Source organism: Melanerpes formicivorus, unplaced genomic scaffold, assembly GCF_026170545.1.
Source record: "Melanerpes formicivorus ecotype bairdi unplaced genomic scaffold, bMelFor1.0.p_v2 SCAF_21, whole genome shotgun sequence".
Taxonomy (NCBI): domain Eukaryota; kingdom Metazoa; phylum Chordata; class Aves; order Piciformes; family Picidae; genus Melanerpes; species Melanerpes formicivorus.
The window spans coordinates 5,013,723-5,034,643 of record NW_027142373.1 but is presented as its reverse complement, the minus strand read 5'-3'; the positions used below and the strand labels follow the sequence as shown (position 1 = coordinate 5,034,643).

General features: G+C 48.3%; 1 protein-coding gene across 1 annotated transcript in view; it reads right to left on the bottom strand.

Annotated features, from left to right (window-relative positions):
• MAP2K6 (mitogen-activated protein kinase kinase 6) overlaps positions 1 to 20,921 on the bottom strand; it is a 50,961-nt gene that overhangs the window by 12,578 nt on the left and 17,462 nt on the right. The window contains exons 2-10 of the mRNA XM_068151169.1: positions 13,464 to 13,530; positions 12,511 to 12,559; positions 9,761 to 9,874; positions 7,555 to 7,674; positions 6,683 to 6,799; positions 6,184 to 6,235; positions 3,915 to 4,042; positions 3,155 to 3,232; positions 1,907 to 2,046 (exon numbers count right to left, since the gene is read on the bottom strand). Of these exons, the coding sequence (XP_068007270.1) occupies positions 1,907 to 2,046; positions 3,155 to 3,232; positions 3,915 to 4,042; positions 6,184 to 6,235; positions 6,683 to 6,799; positions 7,555 to 7,674; positions 9,761 to 9,874; positions 12,511 to 12,559; positions 13,464 to 13,530 (865 nt within the window). The remainder of the gene's footprint in view (positions 1 to 1,906; positions 2,047 to 3,154; positions 3,233 to 3,914; positions 4,043 to 6,183; positions 6,236 to 6,682; positions 6,800 to 7,554; positions 7,675 to 9,760; positions 9,875 to 12,510; positions 12,560 to 13,463; positions 13,531 to 20,921) is intronic.

Genomic DNA, 20,921 nt, shown 5'->3' with positions numbered 1-20,921 from the left:
CTAAGGTGAATGTTGAAGGTTAGGCGTGTCCAGAAGCAGGATTCGGGTCTAAACCTCTTAATTTAGACCATCTACAAACAAAAAAAATTGCTCCCAGGTTATTAATAGCAGGAAATCTGGTGAGAAGTTACTGAAATCCATGTAAATCTTCAGGAATTATGAGGCATATTTGGATCTGATCTTGGCTCGGACATCCCAGGAACTTCCCTGCAGTGGGTGCAGGTAATCAGACTTTCAGTGTCCTAGGCAACAGTGTGATTCACTCTGTGACCTCTGAATCTGTGAGAGAACCAAGCCAGGCCAAGCTTGATACACTGAGTTGATGTGACCTGATCAGTATCAAAAGAAATTCTCAGACTCCAGCAACACAAAACCAGTGCAATCTGCAGCCAATGCCTGCTTTTCTCCACTGGCTTTGAGGGACCTTCAGTGATCCTGCAGGATAGGATTTGTGAAGAGAGGAACATATGCAAGAGCATCTGAGACATATGTGCTTCCCCTCATCATGGATGGCTGTGGATACCTTCCTCCTGAATCAGTCCACAGCTATAGCTGCAAGACACCATGATTGCCAAAGCAAAATGCTCAGAGGGGAACAACAGCCTGCTTGGCACAAACAGGCAACTCTGCAATAACAAGGAGTGAGCCAGCAGCATGGGAGAAAGGCAGCTGGTCCAAACTCTCAGTGTGGGCCTTGCAAAGACAGTGGCCACTTTGTGAAAGGGTTCTTCCAAGCCAGGTCCCACCTCTGAGAGGCATAGAGCAGTGTGGGCACAGGCAGGTATTCCCCAGCACAGAGGCATGCAGCTGAATCATGAGGACCTTGAGAAGGTGTTTGAACAAGACTGTGAAGAATGTGAGTGTCAGTACTTGAAGTGCCCGGACAGGAGCAGCTGATATGCCACAATAATGCCCTTCCTGGGTCACAGCAGGGCCCACCCGGCTCCGGGCCATGAGGCTGGCAGCTGGGGAGCAGTCTCACATTTCTGTGTTTGCCGATCTGCTGTCCTTTCTTGGCCACCAGGCAAAACCCACCATCCACCTGCCAACTTGGCAAGCAGAGGATGGCACTGCAGCGCCTGGAAAATAAAACTGCCTCCCGGGCGGTTTCCAGGGAAGCTGGAGGGAGAAGCAGTCAGGAGCTGCGGGGCCGGTGCCAGCTCTCTTTGAACCATACACTGAGGGCAGCTGCGAGTCTCCTCGGGTGCTGGGACAGCCTGGGCTTTCATGCAGCTCTCACAACCTCCAGACAGCATGCATCTGCTCCAAGCCTTTTCCTACACCACAGCCAAACCCTCCTGCTGCTTCCAGCTCCGAGTCCCAGGGAAAGCAGCACGGCAGCCGGACGGCCCCGGTAGCAGGGGATGGCCGCAGACAGAGGCCACTGAGGGGTGAACTCTGTGCCCTCAGTAGTCCGCCCTCAGAGCCATGTCCTCCCAGGAGCAGGATACAGTCATTGTGGGTTCCGTCCCCTCTCCACCCTGCATCAACCCCAAGGATCTGCTTGCACCTGCCTGTGCTGCTGGCCTGGCCACAGACATCCTGTGCTGCTGATGTGGGGATGACTGAATGAAAAAGTCTCCTAAATCCCTTCCCCCACAAGCCTGTTCCTCAGCACCTCAGAGAGGGAAGCCCCTCACAGCCACCATGCCCAGTGCTCTGGAGAAGGGCACATGTTGTCTGCACAGTGCCAGGCCCCAGCCCAGCCTGCATAGCTCAGTGAGGACATGAAGGCACATCCCTTCCCCGGGGAGGGATGTTTTGTTCAAAATTGAGGTTGTACTCCAAAGAAACATGTGTGGGGACAGGGACACAGCAAGCTGTCAACAGCTGCCCTCCTCAGCCTCCCCCAATCATGGCAGAGGTGAGGATGACCAGGATGAGTGAGGGCAAGGTGATATTTTACCATTGCGAGGTAAAATCGACGAATTCTGCTGAGAACCTCTCTGATGGGAGCTGTGGCGATGGTTCCTCCACCACCTGCTTGAGCTGCTGGAAGGGTGTCCCCCAGGAGTCGTAGGGAAAACGTAGGATGGCCAGCTCGATCTGGGGAGACAGAGCCCACACCTCAGGCACCAAGGACAAACACCCCACAGCTCACCCTCTTTTCCCATAGAGTTCAGATTCCTGTGTGCCCACCCAGAGCTACAGGCCCCACACAAATATGTGACATCTCATAGAACTGCAGGATAATTTGGGTTGGAAGAGACCTTTAACATCATCAAGTCCATTAACCCAGCACTGCCAGGTCACCACTAAGCCATGTCCCTCAGCACCACATCTAGATGGTTTGGAAAAATCTCCAGGGATGGAGACTATACCACTGCCCTGGGCAGCCTGTCCTGGGGCTTCACAATCCTTTTGTGGAAGAAATTGTTCCTCATGTCCCAACCTAAACCTTCCCTGGCAGAACTTGAGGCTGTTTCCTCCTGTTGTATGGGAGAAGAGACCAACCTCCAACTCATTCCAAGCTCCTCTCATGAAGATTTCCAGACTGAACAACCCCAGTTCCCTCAGCCACATTTGCCCCATCTGGCCACAACACTTTGCTTAACCTCACCCAGCAAAAGGGACAAGACCTGAGGAGACCCAGCAGTCCTCATAATCAGTTCTGCTACCCTCATGTTAGGCATCACTTGGAAAACATTAGAAGTTAAAAAACAACCCCACACTGCAAACAGTAACTGCGCTATAAAATGACTCCGCAAGCAGATGGATTCCCCCTAAACGCTGCGTGGGAGATGCCACCCATCCCTCCTCTTCTGAGCAGGACTTTGCTAATTGCTAAGTGCCGGGAGTGTTTTTTTGTGCTGGAAATCCAACCTGCTCCAAGGCACAGACGTGAGGTGCTGGACGCCCTTGCCTTAGTCCATGCTGCCACCTCCTGGCAGCCCATGGCCACCACAGCAGCTGTCCCCACCAGGGTGACTGACACCTCACCAACACGTCTGGAGACAGCAAAGGTAGCTCCATCCTCCTGTTCTTCAACCCTGCGCCGTGCTCCCTGGTACCCTCGGGCTATACTTCCATTCCCACCTCCCCACCTCCCCAGGGAAGCAGGCCACAAGTGTCAGGGGAGCTACAGAGAGGAAAACGAATCCACAAGCAACAATCAACCCTCCTGCCATTGCTGTGAGCCCTCAGGTTGTCCTACCATCGTGATGCCCAGGCTCCAGATATCAGATTTGACGCTGTACCCCTTCTGGTTCAGCTCTGGGTTAATTCTTTCAGGCTGTGAACAGAGACAAAGGTGATTGAGGAACATGGGTGGCTCCTGTATGATGCCCATTCCCAGGGTTAACCAACCTCACACAGGTCTTTCAAGGTGGCAGGTCAAAATCATTTAGCCCATGCCATCAGCTTGGTTGTCATAAGGCCAGATCTAGTCCCACAACCTTGCCAGTAAGGGCACACAATTAAATGTGTCACTAGAAATAGATGCACTAGGGATTGGGGTGGTGGAGCTCATCCAGCACACCTGGCACATAGCAGGTGGCAAGTCTCACTTCTCCAGGCCTGTTTTCACCCTCTTCAAGCACTCCACACAGACTGAACCCTCAACAGCAGCTCCCAAGAGGAGACTGAAGGACCTAATCCCTGGGGACTGTTTTACCTCAAGACAGAAAGTACTATTGTCCCCTCAGGGCAGAGAGTAAAAATGCAACACGGAGTAATTACAGAACTTTCCCCAAGGTCACAGGGAGGTGAGAAGGCAGCAGGAAGCTATGCCCAAGAGATCTGATCTGACCCCTCTTTGCCCCTTATACAAGCAACTCAGGGAAACGTCCTCCAAAAGGAGTCCCCAGGCCACATTCCGGAGGCTGATCCTTCTGCCTTCAGGATGGCCCAGGCTCGTGTTCCTCTAGCTGCCCTGCAGCAGCCTTCCCAGGCAGCTCCTCTGCAGCTCAACTTACAGCCATGTAGGGTTTGCATCCTGCATCCATGGTTTTAGCAACTGAGTCGACGAGGTAACCGCTAATGCCAAAATCGCACATTTTCACCTGCCCCTGCGTATTGATCAACACGTTAGAGGGCTTTACATCTGCAAGAAGGAACACATGCCACAGTCACTGTCACGCCTGGGCAGCTGTGCAAAGCCAAAACAAGCTGAAGAGCTTCCTATCAGCAGAGGGCACCAAAGGTGTCCGTGCAAACCCCTGCACTCTGTGCATTGCCAGCTACGCGGCTGGCTGCACATACTGCAGGTTCAGGTGACAGCCTCGTGGGCCTGTCACATGCCCTGCCAGGGTCCCTTCACTGGCAGAGTCCCCTTCCTGATCTGGGGACTGGGAGGTGATTTTCTGTGTAGCCATCAGATCCTACCACGCAGAATTGTCAGGGTTGGAAGGGACCTCAAGGATCATCCAGTTCCACCCTCCCTCCTATGGGCAGGGACACTGCACACTAAGATCAGGTTGCCCAGAGTCTCATCCAGCCTGGCCATAGAAATCAGAGCCCTTATGGGGGAACAGCTCAGCAGGGCTGGGGGCATCTCCAGAGGGTATGTGCAAATGCCTGGAGTTCTAGCCAAGTCCCCAGCTGGATCTGGTCTCATGCCAGCAGATAGGAAACCCCACAGGGAAAGGATAAGGAGGGGTGGGCAGGAAAGGGTGAAGAGGATCAGGGGTTGCAGGGGAAGGAGGGAACAGATAACTAAGGCAAAGATCAGGATTTCAGAAATAGCCTCTGATTTTAAGGATAGTGAGCTGGAAGGCAATGTGAGTAGAAGCAGCAGGCGTGTGGGTGCTCCACACCTCATGGAAATCAGGCCAGTGTCTCATCTATTTATTACTGCCAGATTTATCTGCTTCCCATCACAGCCTTGGTGCATCCACACTTGCATCACGCTCATGAAGGCAGCTACAATCACCATCAGAAAGGGAAATAAAGGCACAGAAAGAAGCTAGGAAGAGATATCCAAGAGGTGATGGAAGGTGTTTTCCTGCTCCCTATGAGGCTGATGTCCACAGAGTGCAGGGAGCACAGGCTGCCCTGTTTTCTCCTGTCCCAGCACTGATCCTCCAATGGGAGCAATCCTTTCCCTGCTGTCACCCAGAAGTAAGAGCCCTCTTCTGCAAGAAGGCACTCTGCCTACATGTGATAAACTATTAAATGGAAGAGTTGAAACATCATGCAAAGCTGGCCAGAAACTGCTTTTTAGCTTTACTTATTAGAATTTGATGGTTTACATTTCCTTAACATCTGCTCTCTAATCAGCATTTTGCAATCAAAAGCTGCAGGTATCTGAGATCCTCACCCATCTGTTACTGTGCTGGAATAAGACAATTTTTCAGTGGAAATCAAACAAGTAAACAAAAATCCAGAAGCCGAGCAGCACTTTCCACCTACTGTAAACGATACAGAAGGCAGAAACTCAACCCCCAGCCACATGCAGAATGCATAAAATGTGACTGCCTGCTCAAGCTGAACTCAGTTTGCTTCAGATGCTCCTTTCTCTGGCAGCCACACACTCCAGAGAGGGCTTTTTCCTCCTCATGACAAATTGAAAATGACCCTTTAAAAACAAGAGTGTCAAGCAGCAACACGGTTTCTTTTCAAGTGTGTTCATGGCATCTTTGAGATGCTCTAGAGGGGGAAATGTCAGGTGAGTCTAAGGAGGGTAGTTGTGGCTTCACTTAGAGGTCGTTTGAGATATCAAACCACCCTGACCCACCAGGGCTCAGAGGAGCTCACAGGAGATGAGGATGGTTAGGTCACCGTGGGATGCATTGTGTCAGCACAGAGATGCCTCTCACTGCATAGCAACACAGAGCGAGGGGAGAAGCCTTCACAATGCCTGATCCAAAACCCACCATGGTCAGAAGGAAAAGTCACTTTTAATTTTGCAGGTGTTTTAATAGACCAACATGAGGGAAATTGACACAGCGGGAAGCAGCCCTTGCTCCGCCAGCACAGCGAGGCTGGAGCTCACTTCCCTCCAGCTCAGGGAAATGCAGGGACCAGCTCACAGCCTTTAAAGAGCAAACCAGCAGGACCTAACCTCTGACTGGGTTTTGCAAGTCATGAGATGCTGGGGAGTATTTTTGCTGTCAAAGGCCCATTTTATCTCATGTATTCTGGGAGCCCTGGGCTTGGCCTGGAGGCCAGCCCTTGTGAGGCTGAGAGCACGTGGCATAGGGCAGCCAGGCACCAGCATGGCATGGCTGTGTGCCTGCCACTTACCTCTGTGGATCACGGAGAGCTTACTGTGTAGATGTTCTAGTGCTTTGACAATCTGAAACAAGAAGTCCAGAGTGAATCACAGCTGGCCGCACCACTATGAGGAGGAAATGCTACTAGGCCTCACCCACCCCACACTCCCCAGACCTCCTTAGAGGAAAGCAGCCACATCTTGCACAAGTTCTGCACCCTCACAGCAATTTGCAGTGATGGTGGGTACCCAGGGACCTCTCAGAGGCTCCAAAATCCTAATGAGAAGGCAAAGAAACTGCAGGGCCCTCCCCACATCTAATGCTCTGCCACCTCTCAGTGCACATTTGGAGTATTTATGCCTCATAAATACTATCTCAGACCAGATACTGGAAGCCAGCTAGATTCACATGGTCTGGCCTGTGGACTCTGCTCCTCCTGGTGCAAATATAGCAGGGAGACTGGGTCATGCAGGACTTGGTTTAGAAGAGAAACACCCTTCCCCTGCCCTCCTCATCCTGCTGATACTTACAGAGACAGCTATTTTTCCTAAGATGTCCTCGGGAATCGTCAGGCCCTTGTCAATGACGAGCTTGTAGAACTTGTCCAGTGAGGTATCCATCAGCTCCATACAAATCCACACATCTCCCTGGAAGATAAAGCAAGGAATTGTCTGCCCATTGAAGCAAAGCATCCTTTCCTTTCATGCACAGAGATCTTTGGCACTTGCCTTTTGCTGCTGGCCTGTTGGCCTCTTCCCTGCCTTTTAAAAGTCATCCAGTTAAACTGTGCTGTGCTTTTTCTTTCCCTCCTTCCCAGATGGAATGAAGTGCTGTCCACTACTATTTAGGTGCATTTTCTGCTGTCTTTTCCCAAAGCAGAGTTCCAGTGATTTAGGAGTCCTGAAAGTTATCAGGACAGAGGTTCCCTACATGCTCAGGTCACTGCAAATGCTGAGCCAGGAAAAGTTCAGCTCTGCAGAGCTATGCTTAAAACCCTTCCATAATCTTGCCCCTCAGAGCTTTCCACATTTTTCTTCCATGTGGCTTTCTCATTGCATGCTAGGACAATATTAACACTAAGGGATCAGGCTGTGAGTTGGTTGTCCCCACCACTCAAACCCACCACAAAGCCCCAACATCTTGGCACAGGGGCCTTGCACATTCCTGGCACTAGGGCTTGGCTGCCCTTGGCTCCTCCTCAGGTGGGACCGTATCTCTCCTTGCTCGCCAAGAAGTAACTGCACATGACAGATCCTTAAGCTAGGATTCAGCAAATCCATATTGTACCATCTCTGTATCTAAATGGAGATAAAACCCCTAGCATGTGGAGGGAGAATTCAGAGCCTGAGAGAAGAGCTAGTGTCCCAGGGGCAGCACAGTTTTGATCTCCAGGATGCCATACCTCTCGGAAAAGTGCCCCATAAAAGGTGACAGTGAAGGGGCAATCTACTGTCCTCATGGAGATATCCAGATCCATCAATAACCTCTTCTGCTCCTGACTGTTCACTGTGGCTCGGATCCGCTGGAAGACAAAGCAGTTTAGAGTTGGCAGTCAGCACCTCCATAATACAGCCATACCCATGCTGGCCACAGCGCCTTCACATCACGCCCTTACCCTTTCCTGACACCTCTCTGTGTTACCCTTTTCTCACACCTCTTTGTCACAGGCACATCACAAGCACAGTGCCCACAGTAGGAACAACTCTGTGCAACAGAAGGCACTGGTGGCTGAAGGGTTTTTTTCACCTCAGCCCAAACTGTAGGTGATTTTGCTCTTCCCTGCACACATTACTCTTTTTGCAACAGCCAAAAGTCACTGTGGCTTGGGAGGAGAAAGGAGAAGGAAATCAAATTCTAGGCTGATGGGTACTCATGACTTCTGGAGCTGCAGTGGACATCTATTGACATCATCAGACTTTGGTCACAAGTGAGGGCTTCAGCCTGGGCACCAGAACTCATGTACTCCCCATGGCTTTGGAAAAGGTGGACATTTCCTTTCTCCCAGGGAAGAGATGTCATTTATGTGAAATACCCAGAGACCCTCAGCTGGGAAGCACCACAAAGGGGCATGACACATTCCAACACAGGTCACACACATGTTCCAGGCTTTTTGTCCAAAGCCACTTGAGGTCAGTAATGTGACAGCATTAAAGCATTCAGCATTGCAGAAACAAGTAATAGCCTGAATGTTCCTGACATCCCTCTTCAGATCTTCCATCATTCCCAGAAAGGCCTTTGGCAGTTTGGTGAACATCAAGACAAACAAGAAAACCAAATACAGAGCACATAGGCCCTGAGACACATCCCAGCACCCACAGCAGTCTACCCACAACTGAGTAGCCAAGAATTTTCTTTCAGTTTGCTCCTAGCTTTACATCTTTTTTTTTCTATTCTTTCTTATTCTGAAAGGAAACTTGAGCAAAACTTCAGCCAAGCATAAAGTGACCTTTCCCAAAACACAAATTTTCCCAGGACTATCTCCCTAAGTTGCAAGGTTATGAGTTATGAAAACTTTATTCATAGAGTATCTACAAGCCTGTGACAAACCAAGACCTCACTGTAGAAGACAAAATGAGAAGATCCCAATGAAAATTCCCTGTTCCAAAGAGACTAAAAATGTCCCAGATAAAGAAAATTCTCTTATGCAAATAAATTGCCAGTACATTCTTCTCTACTACTGCAGACAATGTGCAGAACACAGAACCTGTGTGTTTAAATAATGATGACAAACCATTTGTAAAATCCTTCTGGAAACAGGAATATTGTAGACAAAGGTGAACAAGTGGCCAAGGAGGCCAATGGCATCCTGGGGTGCATTAGAAGGGCTGTGGTTAGTAGGTCAAGAGAGATTCTCCTCCCCCTCTACTCTGCCCTGGTGAGGTCACATCTGGAATATTGTGTCCAGTTCTGAGCCCCTCAGGTCAAGAAGGACCTCAGGGAAGTGCTTGAAAGAGTACAGCCACAAAGATGCTGAAAGGAGTGGAACATCTCCCTGCTGAGGACAGGCTGGGGGAGCTGGGGCTCTTTTGCTTGGAGGAGCTTGAGGGGTGACCTCATTCATGTTGATAAAGATGTGCAGGGCAGTGTCAGGAGCACAGAGACAGACTCTGCTCAGCGACGTCCAGTGATAGGACAGGGGCAATGAGGGCAAGCTGGAGGAGAGGAGGTTCCATGTGAACCTAAGGAAAAACTTTATCACTGTGAGGGTGACAGTGCCCTGGAGCAGGCTGCCCAGAGAGGTTGTGGAGTCTCCCTCTCCGGAGACATTCAAAACCTGACTGGACATGTTCCTGTGTGACCTGCCCTAGGTGACCCTGCTCTGGCAGGCAGCTGGACTAGATGATCTTTTGAGGTCCCTCCCAACATTCTGTGATTCTGTGAAAGATGGAATTGTATTGAGCATTCTACTCTTAAAACCCTTTTCTTGGTTAACTGTCCCAAATCTACCAGGAGACTCTTCGCCTCTGTGTAGAAAGGAGATTTCATAGGGAAAGAAAAAGAAAACTTGGTAAAGACATCAAAAGATTGGAAATATGCACAAACAAGAATGCAGAGGTTGTCCACACACAATGAGACCGACAGTAAGCTTCTTGACAGGCTCACTCTACCTTCACTGCCATGATCTGTCCACTGGGCATGTGCCGCATCTTCTCCACCACCCCGTACGCACCTCGTCCCAGCTCGGAGATGGGCTCCAGGTCATCAGCTTTCACCTCAAAGTTCTGTGGGGGAGAACATCAGCACAAAGGTGTGTGCTGCCCATATGTGCCATGCAAGGAGCTAAACACCCTGAAAATGGAGCAACTTGCTCTAGCTGAAGATGTCCCTGCTCGTTACAAGGGAGCCAGACAAGATGACCTTTAAAGGTCCCTTCCAATCCAAACCATTCTGTGATTCTGTGATAAAATCCAGCCCTGCTGGGCACATAACTTGACTGCTGTGAATTCCCCTCCCTGTCTGGGTCCAGGAGGCTAGAAACAAAATGATGGCACTCAGGGGCTGTCAGAAGGCTTAACTGTTGTGCAGCAATTAGCAGTTCCAAAGAGGACATAACTCATACAGGCGTGAACAGAGGGTCTGTGTCAATAAGCATCCTGAACAGGACAGGCACAGGAAGGATCATTCCTTCAACTGGATGATCTTCAACCTGGTGACTTGCATCAAACTGTCCCTCTCAGCCATCTTTAGCTGCCAGCACTTTCAGCTTCTCCATCCTCTAAAGCCTGGATTGGAAAACACATTGGCAGCTTGTCGTCTAGGAATCACCTTCAAGGTTTTTTTTGTGGTTTTTTTTTCCTTCCATCTTCCATCTCCCATAAACAATCATGGAAATATCTTGGGGGTTTTAAGGCCTGTTAAAAGTTTATTTCTCCAGGTCTGCAGATGGGCCAAATACCAGCTGAGCATGCCCCATTTTTTAAACCACAGAGGATTTATTTGGTCTAGCATTTGAGATGTCATTCTCCTGGCCTTGCACAAAGGATGACTTTGTTTGGAGCCCTGCATTCTAACCTGCCCCTCTCCATTCTGCTATGATATTGTGCAGCAGTTCTTATTTTTAATTTAAGTTTTTTTTCTGCTCATTATTATTTTTGGATGTTTCAAATGCACCTTTGCCACTAAAACCAGCCATTCTGTTTGCTGAAAGCACAGCCACATCAGTCAATCATCCTACAGCAAGAAGCTGGTTTATAATGAACTGATTCACAGTGCCATAATCCCACAGCACATTTTGCAGGCACAGCAGAAAAAATAAAACTCCTGCAGCCTGAAATGTGCTGGCTGGGGATGCCAGGGCATGCAGGGCCCATACACTGTGTTACTGTGCACTGGGGCTCCAGCTCATTCACTCCCAGCTACATCCTCTGCAAAAGGAGCCCTGACTAACATTTTTGTCTAACAGCAGAGATTTAAGCATCCCTGACTGCCTGACACTGCTCCTACTGTTCAGTAGGACCCTCTTCAAAAAAGCACTTTTGACTCTCTGAAGGCCACTCTTAAATTTAGCAGCAAAGTTGAAAGGGAGAGAAGCTTTCCCTAGGGATGAGAAGTGAGCATAGAAAGGCTGGCAAAAGGGGGAGCACATCCTGAAGGAACTTGGCTGGACAAATAGGGAAATGCAAACCATGGTATGTCAGTCCCTCCTAGAGAGCCACAGATCTGCATCTGTAACAAACACTGAGCTCTGGGGTTTGCAAATGTGCTTCTCTTTGCACTTGTCCCACATGAGCTCTTTGCCTCTGTGCATGGAGCCTTTTTGGAGCACTTGAGCTTTTCCTCATCCCTAGAACTGCTGGGGAGAAATGATTTTCTTGGAGCAGGAGCTTGCTCTAGCAGCAGGCATTTTCTCTGCCTCAGTCCCACACCATTTTGCTCCAGAGGCATCTCACACTCTTTCCACGTTCCAGCCTCTGCTCTGTGCCAGGGAAAATACAAAATCCAAAATGAAAAAAAACAAAAAGAAAAGAAAAAGAAAAGGAAAAGAAGCATCCCAAGGCAGACATTAGAGAACATCACTGGATTAGCATTTCACTTCATAAATTAACTTGCTGCCACCAAGGCCTATCTTCTGCACCTAATAAATTTATTGCCCACTTTTGAAGTGCTTTTATGAAAGCTGCTGTGCCATTTTCTCCTATCAAAACAGCTGTCCTCAGGTTTGTTTATTCCTCTCTGGGTTTTGAGAACATCAGGTGAACTGGTTTCCATGCTGTCTGAGGGATCTGCTTCCAGGACAGGAGTTAGACTCCTGATGAGAAGACCTTCAATATTATCAAAGGGAAATACTTTGGATTAAGGCTTTAAATCAAGCCTGCAAAGGAGAGTAAAATCTGCTGTCAGCAATCCTCTGGGTTCATAATCGTTATTGCCAGGGGATTAGCTGCATCTTACTGAGGCAAGGAAGGAACTTCCAGGGTGGAAAACATGAAGGGGACCCTGGTGTCATGGGATGCAAAGGATGGAGGTTTAGGGGCACGTTCATCTGAGCAGTGGCAGGCAGTAGGTCACACTGCAGCTGGCCCTGTGCCATCAGTCCCATGCAGAGAGCCCTTGCTGGAGAAGCACAAACGTCAAGTGGTGGTTGGCTCTCTAATGCTGAAGATGACTGTTTAGGGCTCACACAAGCTCCCAGCCAGGCTCTCTCTAGCTTTTATTCATCCAGGGACCACCTCCCATGTCATGCAACATGGACCACAATGTTTAACTAGTTAGTGTTTATAAACCTGCCTTTTCTTTTGGCTGAAATTAAGCAATCCTCTAAGCAGCCTGCCTGAACAAGCAACCAGCACCACAGCAGCCATTGCAGGATGGTCACCTGTCCCCAGGGTCTTCTCCTCACTAAAACTCCCAGTCTTACCTCCTCTCCAATAGAGATGCAGGCTTTGGAGTCTAGATCTCTTGGTGGCCTGCAGGAGAGAAAAGGGAAAAGATGTGATGCTCCTTCCAAAGATTCATTTTCCCTGGGTGACTGTCCCTCTAACCATCCCCTCACACCTCCAGACCACCAGCCCTCACAGCCCTGAGCAGCCTCACCAGTCTCCTAGCTTTGCAAATACAGACAAGACCCAGGAAAATCAGGGAAGAAGCTGCTGGAGTTGGCATTCCTCATCCAGGAGCCCAAAGAGAGTCACCATGAAAGGCAAGCTGGGTGCCAAGCACCAAATCTCCACCACCCTCTATGAAACACGGATTCAGCAGGCATAAAGGTCTAAAAGCACTGTAAATGATTACCGAAGTCACACAGCACAGGTTCACAGCCTAATAAAAGTCAATCCTAAAGGAATCAAAAGAAAGCCATGCAGGCTGGAGTTGCACAAATTACCTTAAAAACAGAGGTATTTCTTTTGCAAGGCTGAGGATGCAGGGAAGGAGATGCATTTTCATGCCCTGATCAACCTCATGTTACTCAAAGTGGGTGGCAGAAGTGCCACACCAGTTAAAATCAGGTGCCCACTCTGGTGTTAGCTTTTTCTGGGCATATCATGAGTCATGTACCAGGGGCAGTAATGGGTAGAGAGAGTGATGGGCTGAGTTATAGCCCATATTTATAAGCTGGTTGTACTTTGGGGCCACAAGACAACCACAAGGGCTGGTAAATCCTCCCTAATGGTGCCTGAATTACTGCAGGCATTTTTTAACTGTTCCTCATGAAGGGTCCTCATTATCCTAGAGCTGCAGGCACAAGCCCGAGGTGCTGGCCACAATAAGCCACTGTCCCCTGGCCAGGGCATCACAGACACTAGCAAAGGCTGGGAGGCAGCTGGGGCTTGTGGTTTTCTTTTTCTTCTGCTTTAGTATTTGCAGACTTACGTGGAGCTTGTCTGTGGTTGCTCAAATGCTTCTTTAGGAATTTTCAGCCCAGGGTTTCTCTTCTTGCCTGCAAAACACAAAAGAGGCAGAATTAAAGGAAGGTGTTTTTGTTGTTGTCCTTGTTGTTCTGGGTTTCATTTGCAAAGCCCAGCTTGTCTATATTTGTTGACCTTACTTAGCATAAATGCCCTAACAGGCTGCTGGTGTGGACTCAGGGCAGAGAGTTCAAACAGAAAGTGCCTTTGTTCAGGAACGCTTCATTTAGACCTGCAAGGTCTTGGCTGCCAACTTGGTACAGAAAACAGGCAAGAGCTCTGGCAAGGGCAGCCCATGTGAACATGCAAAGTGAAAGGTATTTCTCCTTCATCAGCCCTACCCACACAGGATCCCTTAAAACATTTCTTGGATTTTAAACCATTCCAGATACGTAACTGTGAGCCCTGGCAGGGTTGAAAATCTTTCTCAGATTGAATCTGAAAGTCCAGAACCAGATCCTGATGCTGCTTAAATGCATGTTTTACCTCTTGGTCATCATAAAGCAGTGCAAATGCAGCAAAGTAGAAATACAATAAATAAAGCAGAATTAAGTTTGCAGGCTTCAAAGCCATTTGTTTCTGTTCACACTGACCAGGCAAGCTTTTCTGAGCTGGATGAAGCTCAAGCTCTGAGGTAGTTCAAATGCAGGCTCTCCTGTAAAAGGGGTCCAAGCTGGCAGAAACAAGAGCCAGGCAGGCTAGAGAAATACAAGACCCTTTTTATGACTAAACATATACAGCTCCACTTCAGCACAGGGTTTGGAATTCATGGATAAAACAACCTGAAAACATAAGTCATGTCACCAAAACCCCAAAGTAAACATCTGGCTGCTTGGCTGTGCAATAAAAGCCCTGGTCCCACAAAACCAGCACAAGCATCTAATTTAGGCGTGAAATATTTTAAAGCTAATGATTTAGATCATTACTGCTGTCTGTCCAGAGGAGACCACAAAGATGATCCAAGGGCTGGAACACCTCTGCCATGAGGATAGGCTGAGAGAGCTGGGGTTGTTCAGCCTGGAGAAGAACAGACTCTGGGGGGACCTCAGAGCTGCCTTCCAATAGCTAAAGGGATCCTACAGGAAGGCTGCAGAGGGACTTTTCATAAAGGTGTCTAGAGACAGGACCAGGGGGAATGGTTGAAGGTGAGGGAGAGCAGGGTTAGACTGGAGCTTAGGAAGAAGTTCTGCAGGACCAAGGTGATGAGACTCCAGAATGAGTTGCCAGGGAGGTTGTGCATGCCCCCTGCCTAGGAATGTTCAAGGCCAGGCCGGATGAGGCTTTGAGCAGCCAAGTCTTGTTGAGAGGTGTCCTTGCCCATGGTGAGAAGCTTGGAGTAGATGGTATCTGAGGTCCCTTCCAACCTAAGCCCTTCTAGGATTCTACGATACTTGTAAGCCTGAATTTTGCTCTCTGTTCCCAGCAGTCTCTTTCAGACTTCACCTCTGCAAGTTTGAGTTTGTTTTTCCTCTTAACACAAGCCCACATCAACAGATGTCTGTGCATCCCAGTGCTGGAGGGGTGCTAGATCAAAGTGCAGGCACCCACAACTGAAAACTACCTTTTTAAAGCAATTAGTCAATCCAGATTGCCAATCGTGTTAGGTTTTAATCTCTTCTTTTCCCTTGTGCCTGTTCCAAAAGTCAAGATCGTGCTGGTTCCTTTTGGCAAAGAGTCATTCCAGGGTGGCACAGGCTGTGACAACCCAGCTGACACCTTGTGGGAAAAGTCACTGTGCACACTCACTAAGGTTAATAGACATCTACAGGGCTGCAGGGAGAGGGTTAAAAAAAAAAAAAAAAAAAAAAAAAGAAAAGAAAAGAAAGCAAAAAAATAAGAAGAAGACAATACTCTGCTCCAAGAAGCTTCCAGTCTAGCATAGAAAAGGCAAAATCTAAGAGGCAAGGTCACTCAGGAGCATGAAGAACAGCTCTCAGTTTTCCCAAGAGTTATAAGCTGGTCTGTAAAGAACAAATGGAAGAGTTTCTACAGTGAGCAGAGCTGTTCTTTGACCCTTTTCCTTCTAGTTTTCTTGGTTGTACTACAAAGGTCTCTAGAAGGCACAACCGAGGCAAGCCCTGCCTTGCAAGATGCTCTAGATACCATCTCTTGCCCAAGCTGTGCCAAACGCACACCATCTCCCACAGGATGCTAAGTGGGTAAAGGTGTTCTTGATGTTCTCATGCCTTAGCTCATAAAGGAATCTCAAAAATACAGGTCTTGCAGTGCAGGCAAACAAAAACACTGTTTCCCTAGCAGTTCCTAAGTCTGCTATCCCAGTGACCTCTCTGCCTCCAAAAACCTGCCTGCACCCTCTTGCAGCCCAGGCAAACAAGGCAACCACAGGCACAAGGAAAGCACTGCCTTCATCCTTATGTTGCTCATGCAAATCAAGACACAGAAATTCACCAACTCACCCATGGAAGCAGGAACTGCCCCTTGAACTCTCAAACTGAACTCTAGTAACAAGTGAAGGGAAGAATTTTTTCACTGAAAAGGTTGTCTGGTATTGGAACAGTTTCATACACCAGTGGAGTCCCCATCCCTGAAGATATTTAAGAGGTGTAGTAGTAGTGCTTAGGGATATGGTTCAGTCAAGGACTTGTCAGTGTGAAGCTAATGATTGGACTTGATGATCTTAGAGGTCTTTTCCAATCTAGGCAATTCTGTGATTCTCCCTACTAACACTCCCCAGCCATCTCATGGCACCCTTCTACACATCAACCACCCATCCACACTGATGCCATGGCACAGCAACCAAAATCAAAAGAGAAATGAGCACAGACTTGCTTTCCTCTTTCCTTCTTCCCCTTCATGGATTTACTTGCTCAATCCGTGCTGTACCTGAACCTCGGGAACCTGCTCACAGACAGTTCTGGGAGAGTGAAAACTAACCCCCTGGAAATGACACCTAATTTGAACCCAAACCAGAACTGGTTGCCCCGCATTTAATCCCATCACGGTTCACAAGTGGTGTCAGCTGAAGAACTAGGTTGCAAAATGCCAAATCCAAATAAATATTAAAAAGCCTTCTGCCTTCTGGTGAAATAAAATCTGCACTTTGGGGAGTTTATTTGCCTTGTCTCTTCTTCACAGAATACAATATTTTGAAACTCTGCCATTTTTTTGAAGCACAATCTGTTCACGTACTCGAGTTGCCAAGACACAGGCACAGCTTAACATTCTTCGGGGTTTTCTTTTCAAGAAAGAAGAAAGCAGCAACAGCAGCGAGAATAAAACAGGGGTTCCACTACAGCACCAGGAGAAGGGATTGCAAATGGAATTGCCACTTGCAGCACCCACAGCTCCTGTGGGATCAGCTGATGGGGACAGTGGTTACCCCAGCACTGCAGCTCACCCCATGATTGTTTAATGAAAGTCCCAGGCTGCCATCAGGCAATTTCACGCCTCTCAGCTGGATCAGGCAAAGTTTCTGAGCCCCCTTTGTTACAGCATGCAAAATGCTTGTCTCTCCAAGCCTTATGGGGGCAGCGCCTGCAAGAGCCTCACAGGAAGCACAGAATCCTAGAATCACTGAATGGTTTTGGGTGGATAAGACCTCCAAGATCATCAGTTCCACCATGCCCACTAAAGCATGTCCTGAAGTGCCATGTCTACATGTTTTCTGAACACCTCCAGGGTTGGTGACTCCACCACTTCCCTGCGCAGCCTGCTCCCAGTGCCCAATGCCTGACCACTCTTTCAGTGTGTAATTTTTTTTCCTAATATGCAATATAAACCCCCCCTGGCACAAGTTGAGGCCATTTCCTCTTGTCCTTCACTGATCACTTGAGAGAAGTAACATTAGCTCCAACACCACTGCAACCTTCTGCACCCAGCGACCCATCCCACGTGCCTTCTGCACGGGCACTGCCTAAACCAACCCAAGCAAGTCAATGCTGAGGTCTGAAAGCAAAACTGTAACAAGAAAAAGAAAACCTTGACTTAATGAAAACACATTAAACACTTCCCTGTGAAGGTCTTAAACTCAATTCCTGAGGGAGGGGAGAAAAATACAACTTCCAACGCGCTTGTTAACCTCTTCCCACCAGCACTGACAGGGCGTAGAGAGAGATTAATGTTGCTTAGCCCCTTTCAATTAGGGTAGCGTTGAATATCCATATGGAAAAAAGGGAAACTTCAAAGTTTCACAGCAAAAGGGTAGGAAGCATAACAGAGAATAATAAAGGGGAGACAGAGGAATTCGCTACCCACATAGGCTGTAACAGAAAATAAACTTCTACTTCTGAAGGAAAATCCCATTCCCCACTCTCCAGCCTTTTTTTTTCACTGCAGTGAAAATCTTTTTATGATCTAATCCAAAGCAAATGATTCCTCACCACAAAAGCTCCCATTTCCTTCAAAGGATATTAACCAGTTCTGTCTTCACCACAATTTGTTATTAAAGCTGCGTTCAATAGCCATGGAGCAACACTTTCTTCCAAGTAACACTCTTCAGCGTGTAATTTGCTGGTAGGATTTCACAGGCAGGGAATGCCTCTTTCTCCCACTTTTTTTTAAGAGATAAAAGAGGCTTCTTTACTATTCCTGCCTTTCCCAAGGATTTTGTCTGCTTTCTTGAAAGGTTTTGAAAGCCAAATGATCTGCTTTTCCCCTATCAGCTGTACTCTACTGTTGCAAGCAAAAGCCCCACCCCTAACATGAGGGCAAAATGGAAATGCTTGGTGTGTTCCCACAAAGGAGTGAATGAACTTCTCATGGGCTCTGCAGGACAGCCCCATACCACACAGCTGCACAGCCAACAACTCACAGAATCACAGAATGCTTAGGGTTGGAAGAGACCTCTGAAGATCATCTAGTCCAAGCCCTCTGCTAGAGCAGGGTCACCTAAAGTAAATCACCCAGGAACATGTCCAGGCAGGTTTTGAATGTCTCACCTGACACTGAAGTGTCACTGCACCCACTCTTCAGTGGGAGAGCATCCGTATCTATGGCTTAGGTGCAAACCCCAAACTGAGAGAGTTCTTGCAACTTTTTTTTTTGTCCTAGATGCCCTGCAGCTGCCCAGCAGGAGACAGCTCTTCAAGCAAAGACTTGGTCTTCAACTGCATAGGGCACCTCTTATACGCAGCCCAGTTCCAGCCTATATTTCAGTGAGGATTTTGAGATTTGATGAGGTCAAAGAGAAGTTAAAGCCTCGCAAGTCAAGTGGAAATACCCAAAGCTCTGAGAACTTCACCTTTTAACATGTCTGGCCCCAGGCACACAAACACTGAGGTTATGTGAAAGATGCTCATGGCACCCAGGGCAGAGCAGGGTCACTTGGAGAAACCGCTGCTGTAGAAGATGTAGCAACCACAAGAGGATGGAGGAAGGGGAATTAAAAAAAACCAGCATGTGTAAAAGATCATCTCACAGGTTTATGATTTCTTCTTGCCAATTATAAAGGTTAAAGCACACATAATGGTTAGAGCTGGGTACAAACCCATCTTAGCACACAGCAGAGCTCAAAGGCTGGTGAGGGACCTGCCCATCTTCTTGAGTCCTCAGCTATCTGCCCCAGCAACAGATCATCACCACTCACCAGTTCTACGAGGGAAAAGCCTTCCATTCTGCCCACCAAGGAATCCCATTCTCCACCAAGGAATCCCACAAGTGGGGACATCCCAGCCAAGCCTGAGGGGAGCAGGAAGGCCGGGTGCACTCCTGGCATCCCCACAGTCAAATCCTCATCACCCCTAGACTAAACAACAGGCACTGAGCAAAGGCACCCGAGACTCTCTGCCAAACTGTTCTGCTTAAGGATTAAACCATACACAGATAACAACACCTATTTTAAAGGAGGCTTCCAGGGTAGAAGCCATGCTGTCAGAGCTGTACCTGGACTTGCTTGCACCAGCTGGCCCTCTTCCAGCTGAGACAGAAATGAAGTCCTCAGTCAAGGAGAGCAAACACAAAGGGGTGTAAATTCATCCACCTCTTACAGTTTTAGCAGTACAAATATATCTTCCCGAGCAGCCACTTCCCAGAGGTAGCCCCTGCTGCACTCCCATGGGTTGCTGTGAAATCTCCACAGCCATGACCACAGTGCCTGCTCCATCACCACCTTCCTCCTCCCACAGGCTTCATCTGTGTGAAAGCCTTTAAATTTTGCCATCCAGGCAGACAAAGCCTGGAGTCAGACCATGCCTTTTTGATGTAAATGTCTTTGGGACACATCTGCGGGTGACAAGGAGGCTGGTGTTGGTGACAGTGGCTTGGTGGCTGGGGTGGAGAGGCACGAGAAAAGCTCTCTCACCAGTTCTGCCTCCACTGTTGGGTTGTGTGTCTTGGTAACCCCTAGTAAAGCTGTATAAAACCACACAGTGTGATGTGCCAGGGACAGCCTGGGCAAGTGGCTGAGCTGACTCCACTATCCAGTTTGTGTATGGACAGCTTAAGCTTCCAGAGAAAACCAAAAGCCAGACGTTCACTAAGCACCAATGATGTGGAACTAGGTCTGGAAATCTGCTTTCCTACCCCTCATTAAGCCACAGAAAAAGAATTTAATGTGCAAGAGATTCTTAAAACCTGCTGAAGTTACAACTGAAGGCCAAGGGAAGAGCTGAAGTGGATATTGTACTTTATTTGCCTCCCTGAAAAACAATTCCCCTGCTCTCTCCTTAGCCCTGGCAATAGGAGTGGCCAAGTGCCACTTATTGCTGCTCCAACACTGCCACAAGCAACTGGATCAGCTGAATGCAAACAAATATGCTCCAAGGAGGAATGTGGTACATGGTCTGTGCTGGACAGAGATGTTTCCTGCAAGTCCTTTATCTGTGTCTTCCCTTGTGGTTGTTTGCAATAACTCCTTGGAAACAGCAAACTTGAAACCTGTTTCCTTAACAACTCATTTCAGGGCTGCTCAGGAGGAGGGAGCCGAGTCTGCCGTGGTTATGGGGCTGAGATGTCTCCCAGCTCTGAGTTTTCTTCATCTTGTTTTGGTGCAACATTGCTTCTGGCTCGTTTGGTGGTCATTGCACATCCAGCTCTGAGCACACCATCGCTGCTGCCACACCCTTGACTGTGCCCCATGTCCACACTGCAGCTTCCACTTGGATGTCTCAACAGTTGAAGCACTACTTATTTCTGGGTTGTTTTTCAACCCGTAAACCACATTTTGAGACAAGAAGTTAGAAAGGCAAGCACACTTGCATGACTGTGATGGATTTTGCCAGCATGTACCAGGATCGGGACATGCCTGAAAGACACAAGAGATCCCAAGGAGACAGCCCAAAATTGCCTCTAAACTCTCCAATCCTCCACTCCTCCTCCTGAAGCTTTTCTCCAAAAGCCAAATATCTAAATTTCATTTCATACCAAGCCTGGAAATGCCAGCAGGCTAAACGGAGCTCTTGAGTCACTTCTCACACTTTGCCTCTCCTTTCTGGCTCTGATTAATGGCTGAGACACATGGAGGGGG